The 13,679-nt window shown below is 33.8% G+C and overlaps 1 protein-coding gene across 2 annotated transcripts in view; it reads left to right on the top strand.

Moving 5' to 3' along the window:
* DYNC2H1 (dynein cytoplasmic 2 heavy chain 1) overlaps positions 1-13,679 on the top strand; it is a 139,270-nt gene that overhangs the window by 40,195 nt on the left and 85,396 nt on the right. For both annotated transcript variants that reach the window (XM_085216292.1, XM_010729080.3), the window contains 10 exons: positions 652-754; positions 2,063-2,230; positions 2,360-2,484; positions 3,504-3,752; positions 4,494-4,602; positions 5,061-5,174; positions 5,916-6,058; positions 7,842-7,920; positions 9,648-9,802; positions 11,635-11,772. In XM_085216292.1, the coding sequence (XP_085072418.1) occupies positions 652-754; positions 2,063-2,230; positions 2,360-2,484; positions 3,504-3,752; positions 4,494-4,602; positions 5,061-5,174; positions 5,916-6,058; positions 7,842-7,920; positions 9,648-9,802; positions 11,635-11,772 (1,383 nt within the window). The remainder of the gene's footprint in view (positions 1-651; positions 755-2,062; positions 2,231-2,359; positions 2,485-3,503; positions 3,753-4,493; positions 4,603-5,060; positions 5,175-5,915; positions 6,059-7,841; positions 7,921-9,647; positions 9,803-11,634; positions 11,773-13,679) is intronic.

Here is a 13,679-nt window from a genome sequence, read left to right as displayed (position 1 = left end):
AATATATGTATTTCTATTGATATTTATAAGAAAATAAAAAGGTTTACCAGTATTAAACTTCACGTTCATATATTTTTCAGAATGTTGGTATCTGATTTGAAAAGATTTCTAGATATTAGAAGTAAACTGAGTAAGTAGTAAGGGCTTTTGCTTTGCTACAGATTTAGCGTATGATTTCAGCAATCATCTTAACCTGTCTACACTTTAAGTTCCTGAATAATAGTAGTATTTTCCAGCTTACTGAATCAGGAGATAGTGGACTTCATCACTTGAGCATATAGCAATCTGTGGATGTTGTAAAGAAAACAGATGGGAGGGTGAAGTTCCTTGCACACATCAAATGCGTCTATTAAAATTTTACACTGTTAAAATAGATGTTTAGACACACAAGCTCATTTTATCCTCCCACTTAAAATTTAAGAAACCTCCGCTTAGTATGTCAAATATTTTAATTATGAGAAAATCTTTTGCATTCATAAAACAGGACAATTAATCAATGCATTTTTGAAAACAGCTAAGATGTGTGTAAATAATAATAATCTAAATTTGTGGCCTTAATTAACTAATGGTATTTTGGAGAAAATGAAAGCTATATTTCCATTTTAAAACATCAATTTGATTTTTTTTTTTCCTAACTTCTTTTTTTTTAAGGTACGAGCAAAATTCACAGTTGATGATCATGGTCATTACCTTTTTACACCATGTATTCTTACTCAGTGGGTTCTTGGTTTATTCAGATACAATTTATCAGGTGGTAAGTCACTTACTTAGTTTTCATTGATAAAGCACTTCTGAAATGACATAAAATATTATATATTTCATGTGCAACTTGCTGTTCCATCCTGTGGTACTTTTTCTAAAATGCAAACTGTCTGATACTCGGTTAACAGATTATTGTGTACCATAAAGTAAAATAAAAAAAAACCTACATGGTATTTTCAAATACACAGCATCTATTTGTAGTTTAAGGGAAGTAAGTAGTCTGGAATTGCATTCTTTTTTTTTTGTTGTTTATTTATCTGTTTTGAGAATATATCTTGTCTTCTGGAATTCCAGAGGCTTGCTTCAGATATATTTCTATCTGATCTATATTGAAGTTTACAAATATCTCTGTAACAGAATGTTTGATAATTGCAGTCCAGTCTTAAGAGATCTGTTTTTACTTAGAGGGGTGAAATTTGGGAGGATATTCAATTTTGTATACTTTTTCTTTTAAATAGCTTAGACATCTTTCAAGACTAGTTTTTGTCTTGTGAAATAACTATTATTACTAGGTCATGAGCAATTACTCCTTATTGCACTTCTAGCTCTTAGATTAATTAGAGAAAATGTTTAGGTAAAAAGCATACATAAGTAATACAAAAGTGTTAGGTATGTTAGATCAGTATTGTTTCTTTTCTTGGATCATCAGATGGTATAAAATTAGCTTGAATGAGCTCAGAAAAGCTACACTGACAGTCAATGAATGGGTAACCTCAGCATATTTAAGAACTCAATTTTTGTATCTAATGGTGACAAATAGTTAGGCTTTTTTAGTGACGAACAATATTGCTTGTCATTTACTAGCCCTTGAAACTTATCTTACTTCCTTTCTTACGTCTGTGTAGAATATTGTATCTTTGTATTCTCCAGTGGCACTTTTGTAATACAGACTGTTTGGGGGGTTTATTATTATTATGGTGTTTATTATCATTCTTTCTCTTTCCCTTTGAAAGTTTTCTGGTTTTTGGTTTTGTTCATTTTAATTGCTTGGAATTTTGTATTTCTGTTTTTACTTAGTGTGCAATACCTTATTCATTTTCATTAGAATACTGGCACTAAACTGAAGAACTACTTTTCATAGAATATTTTTTACTTTATCTTGCTGTGACACATAAGGATATTAAAAAGCACTTCATAACATATTTGCTTTTTCTCTTACTTCTTCCTTACTGATGCTCTCCTGCTGGTATGTAATTTCACTTACTCATTTTCAATTTCATATTTTAAATGAGAAATTTCAGAGAAGTAGAACTAATTGAAAAATATAAGGTTTAATCTCTCCTTATATAATTGTTTTCAGGACCATCAAAACAAACTGCAGACCATGTACTGGAAATAGTTGCTTATGAAGCATGTCGTTTGTTCCGTGATAAAATCGTTGGCATGAAGGATCTCCATGTATTTGATAATATTTTGATGAAAGTGTTTGAAAGTGACTGGGGCTCAGATGTTCTGGACAATATGGAAGGTAAAGCATTTGAGGCATATTACATAAATTTGAAATATTTGAATAGGAATTGCCTAATAGCATCGAATTAATCAAGCCAGATAGTGCATCAGGACCTAAACCTCTAACCATTTAATTTTATTTTTGCAGATATCTTCTATGTAACTTGGGGAGCTTGTCAAGAGGCATTCACTACTCCAGGGCAGGCATTACCACCACATGGGAAGCCACTTGGCAAGCTAAATTCAACAGACTTTATAGATACTATTAAAAAGGTGAGACAGGATTAATTAAAGAATATACATAGCAAGAATTTGTACCAGTGACTGCATGACTTTTATTTCCTTTTTTTATTTGACTAAGTGACATACAAGCACCAGGTTTAGATCACAGTGTGCTGCTAGATTAAGGAACCATCTCCTACATTAGGTCAAGTGAAGATCTGTGGTGCTATATGGCAGACAGTAGGAAGAACTGTGTAGAGAGGTGCTTTTAATAAAAGCATGTCAGTTACATTTGCTGGTGGTGTATAACAGCCCAATGGGCTGTGTTCTGAGAAACACTGATGTACATCTACATTTGTGAAGTATGAAAAATGAAACTTATGAGGAAATACAAATGCTAAGTCTGCTAGGCAGACTACTTAATGAGAACCTTGAAGTCTGCCTCATAATAGTAGTGTTTGGTAGACTGGTGATCTAGATGCTTCCTATCCTTAATTGCCAACTTGTGACCAATAGGTAAATGATGAAGTTTAGTAGCTGAGTAATTCGTTTTAACTTTTTTTTTTTTAAACCTTCTTTTTTTAATCTGACTGCAACTAAATTGGACTTCAAATTCAAGGTTTTGTTGAATATGATAAGGCAGAATTTGATCTGTTCTTGTGTATATTTGAATAGAAAATTCCATAATCTGCAATTACACAGCAATTAACTACCTGAAACACTGTTCAACATTGTGCCAATATTAATTAATAGATCAGGCTTTTATCTGGCTCGTTATTTAATTCTAATTATTTCAGTGGTATATTTCTATTCCAAAAATGAAAGAATACCAATATATTGCAGTGCTGAGGATGTTGCATGATACCTTTACTAAGAAAATGTGATTTATTCATTACTGGTAAAAGGCAAGCAGAGTATTGAAATAATTTGTTTCTAATGAAGACCAACGTGCCCTCTTGGATTTTCATTTCTAAGCTTTTAAATTTTGGATGTTTCCATATCTTACTAGTTGTTTTTATTATCAGTGAATGTATTGGTTATTGTTTTTGTTGTTGTTGTTTTTTCATTAGGGTGTTATTCATTATGGTCGAGACAAAAAAGAGATAGTGATATTACTGTTCCAGGAAGTCCTCAATTATGTGTCTAGAGTGGACAGAGTACTGAGTTTTCCTGGAGGATCACTTCTTTTGGCAGGACGGAGTGGTGTAGGTCGTCGAACAGTTACCTCCTTAGTTAGTCATATGCATGGAGCTTTTCTAATTACTCCCAAAATTTCCAGAGGCTATGAGCTGAAGCAGTTCAGAAATGATCTTAAGCATGTAAGTAACTCAGTGTTCTGCAATCTCAAGTTTGTGCACATGCATCTAAAAAAACAATGGGAATTTTGAAGGACAGTAGTATTGCGTGAAAGAGATTTTAAGAAAAGCATAATGTCAGTGGTCTGAATGAAACAGATTTTTAAATGTTCCTGTGTAGATCTGCATACTGTTCTTTACTTTCCTGAAACTATTCTTTTGAGTATTAGCACTTTATTTCTGAGTGTTGTGGACTTAAAATTCATTTCAAGATTATATGAATGTTGGAAACTTTTTTTTGTATGTATGCTCTCATATTCTGTCTCTACTATGGTCTGCTTGCTCATAGGGTAGTAGTTCAGTCAAGTTAACTTTTAGTGATTGGCGAAATAATACACCTTATTTAAAAATGGAGACCTTAAGTCAGCAGCTCTTAGTACCTTCAGAACTGCTAATGAAAATTTGACAGCTAAGTCCCCAGAAGGAATGATGCAACACCAGCACTAAGTCACATCTGGAGCATAAATGCACTCTACAAAATAGTCTGCTGTAATTGTTTTCTGATTACTAAGTTGTACATCTAGGTAGAATGTTCTCTATTTGTTATCTCATATAACTGAATCACCTGGTAATCTTTTCAAAATGTATCACAATTCATATGCTGTGGAAAAAAAAGATACAATATATTGTCATGAGAAGATTATTGTTCTCTTATGAACAACAGACATTCATTCTATACTGAGATTAAAATATCTTAACTCTTAGGTGATGGAGCTTGCTGGCATTGAATCACAGCAGGTGGTACTGCTACTTGAAGACTATCAGTTTATTCATCCCACTTTCCTTGAGATGATCAACAGTTTACTGTCTTCAGGTGAGATGAATCCAAAAAGATTATGGTACTACTCTTATGACACAGAAGTGGTTCAGTGAGGAAGAATTAGATGTTTACTTTATTTCCATACCAGAACTGCCAGTTACCTTTCTGTGTTAGTTTTTTTTTTTTGCTAGAGTACGTGTACACAAAGCAATCTGTTTTGATTTGTTTCATATATAGTATTGGATCACTATCTTTGCTTATGCTAGAATGAGTTGTTAAGGACTATTTCTGTAATGTAAACAAAGTAGAATGTTTATTTTAAATAGAATCACTAACATGATTTGTCAGTTTCATGCTATGAAAAGAAGGATGACATTCATGTAATGAAACTCATGAAGGTTTGGAGGGAAGTACTGCTGTACTCAAACTGTATATACAGGCTGCACAAATTAATTTGAATAATTGTGGTGTGGTGCATTTAACCTAAAACTTGAAATTCATTTTTCAAATAGGAGAAGTTCCTGGACTGTATAAAACAGAAGAATTAGAACCACTTCTGTCTCCTCTAAAGGATCAAGCTTCACAAGATGGATTTACAGGACCAATTTTCAACTATTTCACATACAGTAAGTGAAGAAAATTGCAAGTTATAAGTTATTTCAAGGTTACAAAAAAAGGTTACCAAAAATATGGGTAAATAATTAGTAAGCCCCATTCTGTGTGTAATTTGAACATGAAAGTGTTTTTTTTTTAGATAACAGGCAAGAGTAACAATTAGAGTATGATATTTGGAGGCACAGAACTCTCGGCTTAAAATTAACTCCTCTATCTGAAATACTGTATCCATTAACGTTCTAAAAAGGTATTGTAAATTCTGAGTAATTACAAGGAAGAAAACATGTCTTAATTGTTTTCTGGTTTGTTTAGCTTATATATTTTTTAAATTTTTCTTTTATTATGTCTTAGCTGCAAGTCACTTTAGATTCTGAGTTCTAAAAGCAAGTTTACAGATTTCTTTTTTAAAAAAAATTACATTTCTTCTTGGCCAACAAGAAGAAAAAAAAGTATTTTGTAAATAATTAATGCAATTGAAATATACACTAGCAATACCCATTTAAATACTGTCAGCTTTTCTCAATTAAAAAATACATTGTAATATACATAATGAGAGTCCTTGATATTGTTTAAACTTAGAGTTGAATTTATAAGCATTTGTACCCTATTGTATCATAGCATAATAGTAGTATCTTTTCTAAAAATTATTTTCTGATAAGTATTTGAAGGGACAGTAAGTTATGTTGTATTTGTAGTAAATCTATTATTATATAGTCTGATTGTTATCTACAGTGTATATTGCAATTCCTTAGGGATCCAACAGAATTTGCATGTTGTCTTGATCATGGATTCCACCAATATAAATTTCACAATAAATTGTGAAAGCAATCCAGCACTGTACAAGAAATGTCAGGTCTTGTGGATGGAAACCTGGTCTGAAAACAGTATGAAAAAGGTAAATTGCTTTAATTAAAAGGTATGATGTGCTTAAATGATTGTCTACAGAAATAACTGAATTTTGATGAATAAAACTTGAGTAATGAAGGAATAATTGTCATTATGCTTGCCTAACACATTTCTGCTGTGTCCTAAAGACAGAAAATTCTACTGAACAGTTAATTAATATTTTTATTTGTCCAGTAATTCTGTTTTGTTCTTTTTATGGGCTGAGTTGAACAAAATACTATCTAATCTGACTCTGATCTAACACAGTCTTTGTGTACAAAATATTGTTAGACTAAAAGCAAAGTGATAAAGTGAACTATGTTTGATGATGGTATACTGTTATTAGTATGTTCAGCAGCTAGTTCAAAAGTAATTTTGTTAAAATTAGCTGCTACTGGTACGCGTTTGCACTGTAAACCTTATGTTATTCTTGAGTCTTTGTGAAGCATTCTGCTTGATGGAGCAGGCAATGTTTTCTTTTTAGGATCAAAATCTGCATAGTTTAGGATATTTTCAATTTAAGTATGAGAAAGATATATATTCTTTCCATATGTTAGGTAATTTCCAAATTCAGTTCCCTAACAGGGACAAGGCTGCTGGAGCTGCACATCTCCAGCTTGAACCAGTGGTGGGGCTGAGCATGTATTCCCAGTAGGTGCACGAACATCCACATACAGTGCACATGTACACGACTGGCCACACAGAACACTGCCAGCGGAAGCACACACAACAAACAACACCAGTGGTCTCATCCTCTTTCCCTTTGTCAGTGATCATAATGAAATGTGTAATAATGCAAAATATGTACATATGCCTGATGTGGATCCCCTACTAGCTATGCTTAAAAACACAATCTTTCTACTGGTTGGCTCAGGATCCTTCATATTGCCAGTTACTGGCATGCAGACATATGAGCTCCTGAGACCACCGCCCCACCTCAGCAGTGGCCTTACTAGCTCATGTGCACACGCACACACACATACGTTTATGTACACTCTCACCCACACACTCTGTATGGATCCTACTGGTAACTGGGCTTAGACTCCCAGGCCATCTAGTAGCTGACCTTGGATCTATAATCTACCATTTTGTCCTTGGGATGACACAATGACAAAGGTACACGTGTGCATGTGCACACTCAGCCAGGTGTATGATGATCCCAGAACCCTACAGTCTATCAAGTGCTTGGCCTTGGACCCTCTTACTCCTCTGGCAGCCTGTTCTTCCAGGTGCCTCACCTAGTAAGTCGTGTGCTAACCTGGAATGCTCTTCTGCTGAATCTCATAATGTTTTCCATATCTCTGATGCAGAAACCCCTTCAGTCTAATCTGCAAGGTAATCTGGTTACTTCCATTGTCTCATCATGATGAATTTCACAATCTGGATCATGACATTTGTCACCTGAGACAGCCATGAGAGGAGCTGATGCACAGTATGCATTTCTAACTGGGTTATGAGATCTCCCCTATCTGCCATTGCACCTCAGATTCAACAGCAGGTTTTACTTAAACTGCCTTCTGATTCCTGTTGAGTTCTCTATCTTTTTACATCTTTGACATTTGTGTTATGGTAGGAGTGTTTTAGGACTTTGTTTTATGTTCATAAAGCCAACAAAAGCTCCTCTGCCTGAAAGAACAAGAAGTCATAAGTTCTAGAGAATGGCAGAATCAATCTATTCAATGCTATGTTTTACAAATCCTTTATTCTCAATTTTAGTCTTTTCAGATTAGCTACTAAATAATTTTTTTAATCCTAACTCAAATTTCAGTTTTAACCATTTTGATTTGTTTTAGATACCTGAAATGCTTTTGTATGATGATAAAGAAGAGAAGACTGAAAAAACACACAAAGAGTTTAAGAAAAAGCATTCAGGTAATATTTTGGTGGAGCAGCTAGTTGTTACAACTTCTCATTAAACACTTAGTCCTGTGTTGGGCATAGATGATGGCATGGGTAATTTGAGTAGGTTTTTGCTAGCATATTCATGAATTTAACTACTGTCCACATGGGTGGTATTTTTCACTTGGGAGCATTAGTCTGGAAAATGTATCTTGGGTCACCAAACCCAATCTCCTACTGATGATATTGATGATATATTCCAACATAGAATGCCCTTTGATAGTCTCATGTCTTCCCTTCAGTGAGAACTCTCGCATCAGGAATGCTTCATTTTCATCAATTGAACTTCAGGTTGTTAGATCCCACTGTCTTAAAAAATGAGATTAAGGGCCAAGCTACAATCAACAGACATATAAGAGGCTTATCAGTGTCCTTCCCATGAGGGAGTCCCAGCTTCCTGATAGAATGCAAAGTTTGTCTTATAACTGGGACAGGTCCTTCCTTCAGTTATCCTTCATTTTATCTGAACATTCATATGAAGAGAGCTGTCTGATTACTTACATCCTTTACTACAGGAATAGAAGGCAGTTTCATTCCTTACACTTACATTTATTTATATGCAGTTTTGAGGGTAGGATTTGCTTTCGTACTCAAATCAGATTTTTCTCCAAAGTGTTCCTCACTTTCACTGAAATCAATCTGTGCTTTTTTTTTTTTAAGTTTTGTAAATCTAACAGTGCTATCAAGAATGATTTCCTACTTTCATCTGCAAAAAGAGGCTGTACTTGAGTACCTTCATCTGATGTCTTTCATGCTAACAATTGAGATATAGTTATGCAAAGTATCTTTCGTGCAGAGACTTTCAGATGGTATTCCATATCATGTGACTACAACTCATGATTTTAGCTCCTGTTTAAGATTCTACTCCGTCAACATTTGAGACATGAGATTTTATTGAGAAAATTCTGTATGCCTGACTTTTGTAGAATGTATTTCTGGAATTTCATCATGTTAAGTCAGATCCCACAGTATAAGAGGAGAATCCCAAAATGCTGCTGTGCTTGTCAGAATAGTTCCAAAATTGTTTTTTGTGTGAAAGTCCCTTAGAATCATCACCAAATGGATCAGATCCATAGCATTACTTTTTGGGCTTGCTTTTCTGCATCAGTGCATAGATGGATTAACAGGAAAGATACAAAAAATAAGTTACTTCATAGTTCTTTGACAAATGCAATTTACTCATTATTTCTTGTTTTGGTTTACCCTTCTCAGTCCTTTCCTTGCCAGTAACAGTTACAGGCAATTGGAATTCTTTGGTTTACTGGGGTTGAATTGAGGTAATCCACCTTACATATCTAATATTGTGCTAAGTAGGAGGAAAGGTAGAATATGAATGTACCTATGTTTGATACTTAACAGAAAGAAGCTTGGTTTTTAATGCTGAAGTAGTTGTGACTACCAAGTAACTTCAGTTTTTGTCAGTAAAAGCTCATTTTTGAAATAATATGAGTTTATAATAAAACTTAAATTGTAACCATTTTAAAAATAAGGAGCAGAGCATAATCTAGGGGACCCATTCAAACACCGAGCTTGGTAACAGTACTTTTGGCAACTTTTTCTAAAATACTGGTCTAATTATCACTGCAAAGTGTCAGAGCCAACAGGAATATAAAATCATAAGTTGTTTGCTTGGGGTTTCTTTTTTCTAAATGATTTTCCAAAATGATTTTATTATCTATCTAACAAATTTTATTGTATAGGTGATTCAGATTTTTGGAAGTCATTTCTGGTAATCCACGAATCATGTAAAATATATGGAGCAACACCTAGCAGATATATGACATTCCTTAATGTATACAGTTCAATTAACAACAGTAAAAAAACGGAGCTGATAAAAAGACAGAACCACTTGCAGGTATGTATTTAAAACATTTTTAACACACAGCTTTTCAAAATGTTCTCTCATTTGGGAAATGCCTTGTATGCTATTTCAAGCTCAAAGAGGGTAGATCTAGGTTAGATATAAGTAAAAAATCTTTTACAGTAAGGATGGTGAGGCACTGGCACAGGTTGCCCAGAGATGTGGCGGATGCCTTATCCCTGGAGACTTTAAAGGGGAGGCTGGATCGGGTCCTGAGTAACCTTATGTAGGTGTTCCCTGTTCATTGCAGAGGAGCTGGACCAGGTGGCCCTAAGGATTCTGTTATTCCATTAGGAGCTGTAGCTGCTAACATGTCTGTGTAGGATATACTGTCTGCATCTACTAATGCTGTGATTTCAGATCAGGAATAGTTTGAATCTTAATGTACATCTGTTTAAAAACCTTAAGGCTAAAGGTGGTAGCTTCTTTTTCATTCATATTTTAGCTCTATTAGAATAGGCATGTCTTCTTTTAAAAGTAAAAAGTATTTGCAAAGGCTTTAGGTTTTTTTTTTTTTTTTTTTTACATTATTCATGTAATGGAGTTGTGTTGCAAATGAATCATCATCTTTTGATTAGTTTAAGTTCTGCCTCTGATTGTATATTAATATATAAATCTTTATGTTTATACAGCAACTTTCTATTTTGTGTGACTCCTGCATCCTTATATAGTTTAATAAACTGTAAACTCCTTAGCCTCATGGTTACTTCTCTTGCCTTGGTCAAAATTCCCTTTTTTGTGGCTTTGCCTCACTTAATGTTTCAGACTTTTTCACACATTGAACCTGTATGCAACTATAGACCTAATACAATTAGTCTCACAGATGTGGCTTTATTCCTGTTCCGTATGTGTACCACATTTATTTTTAAAACATGCTGGCTTTTCGTAAGTGCCTCCTTCTCCTCACAATGCATTTTTCTTAAAGAAGAGTCCCTGTAGGTCAAAGCTTTTCCCTTTTGTCTTTTTACTTTCACCTCCTTTTCTCAGTCGCTCCTGCTATTTGTTCTGAAAGCACACTTGCAATGCTGTGGATCTTCTTAAAACATCACTCTGAAACAAATTACCTCCTTGCCTTAAATTCTGTATTCTTTCTATTAATCTTGTTAATAGTTTTCCATCTCTGTATTAAGTGATTTACAAAGGATTTAAGTTTGCAATGACAGAAACTGCTTACTTACTTAGGTAGTAGCTCTGATTTGTTTGTGACAAATGCTCATTTACTTCTTGAATTCTCTGGATAAGAAAAAGTAAACATTTACAAGAAAATTATGCATATGTATCCTAGGTAAAACATTAATTTTGCCTTTAATACATTTTTCAGAAGTGTTGAAATAATTGTTTTCTTGATAAAATGAATAATTTAGAAATTGTGGATAAAGAAATAGGAAAGATAATTGAGGCTTTATTTTATGTACATCCAGATTCTTTATAGAATGCACAAATATGTAGAAATAGGATAATCTAGTTTGATTCCATTTATTTATTTTTTGTTGATTTGCTATTAAAGGAAATAGAATTACAGGGAATTAGTATCAGTTAACTGAAATGTTATTGAATTAAATAGAAAAAGGATTATGAGGATTTCATATTCAGCTTTTTGATGTAGTGAAACACCTTATACCAACACATAAAGAGGTTTCAGCTCTCATTTTTGAGTTGAAATCTACAGGGAAGTGCTAAGAAACATGCATTTTATTTTAATAAATTAAAAATGAATAATATTAGTCTGCATCACTGTTAGTCTACGTGTACTGTTTGTAACCAATCTCCATTTAAATCTATATAAAATTCCATGCTGAACAATTGCTTCTTACAAACTTTTTTAGGCAGGTGTTTCAAAGCTCAATGAAGCTAAAGCACTTGTGGATGAACTGAACAAAAAAGCTGGAGAACAAAGCATTTTACTCAAAACTAAGCAGGATGAAGCTGATGCCGCCCTTCAGGAAATTACAATATCTATGCAGGTACTGTAATGATCATATCAAAAATGGAGGGGAAAAAAAAAAAAAAGACAAAAACTCCATGGCTGCCTGTACGTCGTGTTGTTTTCAAGGAGTGCTAAGCCTGATGATTTTACAAGAAGTTGCCTAAGGAAACATGCGAGTCTTGGGACTTGAATAAATTTGTTGCAGAACAGAGGATTTAGTAACTTAAACCATGTCTGAACTGATTAGGAAGAGATCAGAACCACTTTGGTACCAGAGTAGCATTTAGCATTTACTACTTCAGGTTAGTCTGTAAGTTTTCCTAGGAGTTCATTATCTAAATTGATAGTAGTATTTTCTCAGTTAAATAAAATAACTGGTCAGAACATAGATCTCTGTAGAAATCGTTACTATGGGATAAATTATAACGAATCTGCTTTCATTGCACTGTTTGTTTTAGCACTGTGCTAGTCTGATCAGTCTGAAAAGAGCTTAAATAAATAATCTCAAAGAAGAGAGATTTTCTCTATGCAGATGTAGATACATGTTCTTTCAGAGCATTTAGTTCACTGTGCAGCTACTGTGCTGCATTACTTTCCATTTCTATAAGCCCACTTGATATTAGCAATTTTTTTTTGTATTTTTAGTGTCTATCTCCTTACTGTATATTGTATTTGAATAATTATCATTGGCTTAATATATTCATTGCTGGCTTCAAAGAATTTTTGTATCATTTTCCCTTGATTAATCTTTTAAATCTGTGCCTGCTATTGTCCAGTAGTTAACTGCTACCAAAGCAACATGTATTACATTGTAGGACAAGGGCAAAGAGTAGGTCAAAAAAAAAAGGAAACATGTTGAGTCTGTGAATATCAGAAAGATTATGATAGAACTCTGATTTAGATTAGCATAAAGTGCAGGTGCCCTCTAACATTTTAATGTCACTTCAAATGTTCCAGTTTATGTAAGAGAGAGGATTGTAATGCATAGACCCTTTCTATCTTCTTTCTGAGCAAGGCTTTTGACCTACAGCTGAACTTTAAAGTTTTCTTATTCAGAGCCATCAGACAGTACTCATACATTTCCACAAAATATCTGAGCCAGTTTTATGTAGTTAATATTTTATAGATTTGAGTGACATGCTTTTATGGACTTCAGTGACACAATGAACTACAGCTTAGCTTAATTACTCAGAAAGATTATTAAGATTTTCTCTGCTTCTACACTTCTATTTTTCCTACAGGTTCAACTCAGCTCAACAATTGCTGGTTATAAAAATGTGTTGTATACTGGGAAATATATAAAAATATAAACTCTGGCCTTTGTTATCTTGGATCTTTTAGATGAATTGAGCCTAGAATATTATACACTTATTTTCTGCATTTATCCTCCATTATTTGTTTTGTGACTGTTTTTCATAGTTCCTGCATTTTCCATTAACTTCACCTAGTGTTGAGTGTCTTACTGTAATTTTATATGTCACCTATTTATTGTTGTATTAAAGTGCTCAGGAGATGACCACTCTGTGGTAGGCAGAATAAAAACTCTGGAAAAAAAAATGTGAAGCCATTCACCTTATGTACTGTGTTTAAGTTGTTAGAGAGGTGGGTGCAGCTTTACAGGTAAAAGTATTTTTAGGATAATAGGTTGTAATTTAAACACAACTGTATATTTTAGAATCATTGAAAAGGTGAGTTTCAGTGCTGACATGAAAGAAATAGAAATGTGAGCAGCTCGCATTTCACAAAGTCAAAAGTAGGGAGATACTGCTTTCAAGTGTATGAAATATGTTAGAAGCTGTCAGCTGTCAGCCTTGTCCTTTTCAAGGAGGTCTGACATCTTCATGCAGAAGGGAGTATCAGTCATAGGAAAAGAGAGAAAAGTTTATAATGAGCATAGAAAACAGAGATACTGAGCTTGTCTGTGATACACCAAACAAAGGGAAA

This window comes from Meleagris gallopavo, chromosome 1, assembly GCF_905368555.1.
Source record: "Meleagris gallopavo chromosome 1, MGAL_WU_HG_1.1, whole genome shotgun sequence".
Taxonomy (NCBI): domain Eukaryota; kingdom Metazoa; phylum Chordata; class Aves; order Galliformes; family Phasianidae; genus Meleagris; species Meleagris gallopavo.
This window is presented reverse-complemented; position numbering and strand designations above follow the sequence as displayed.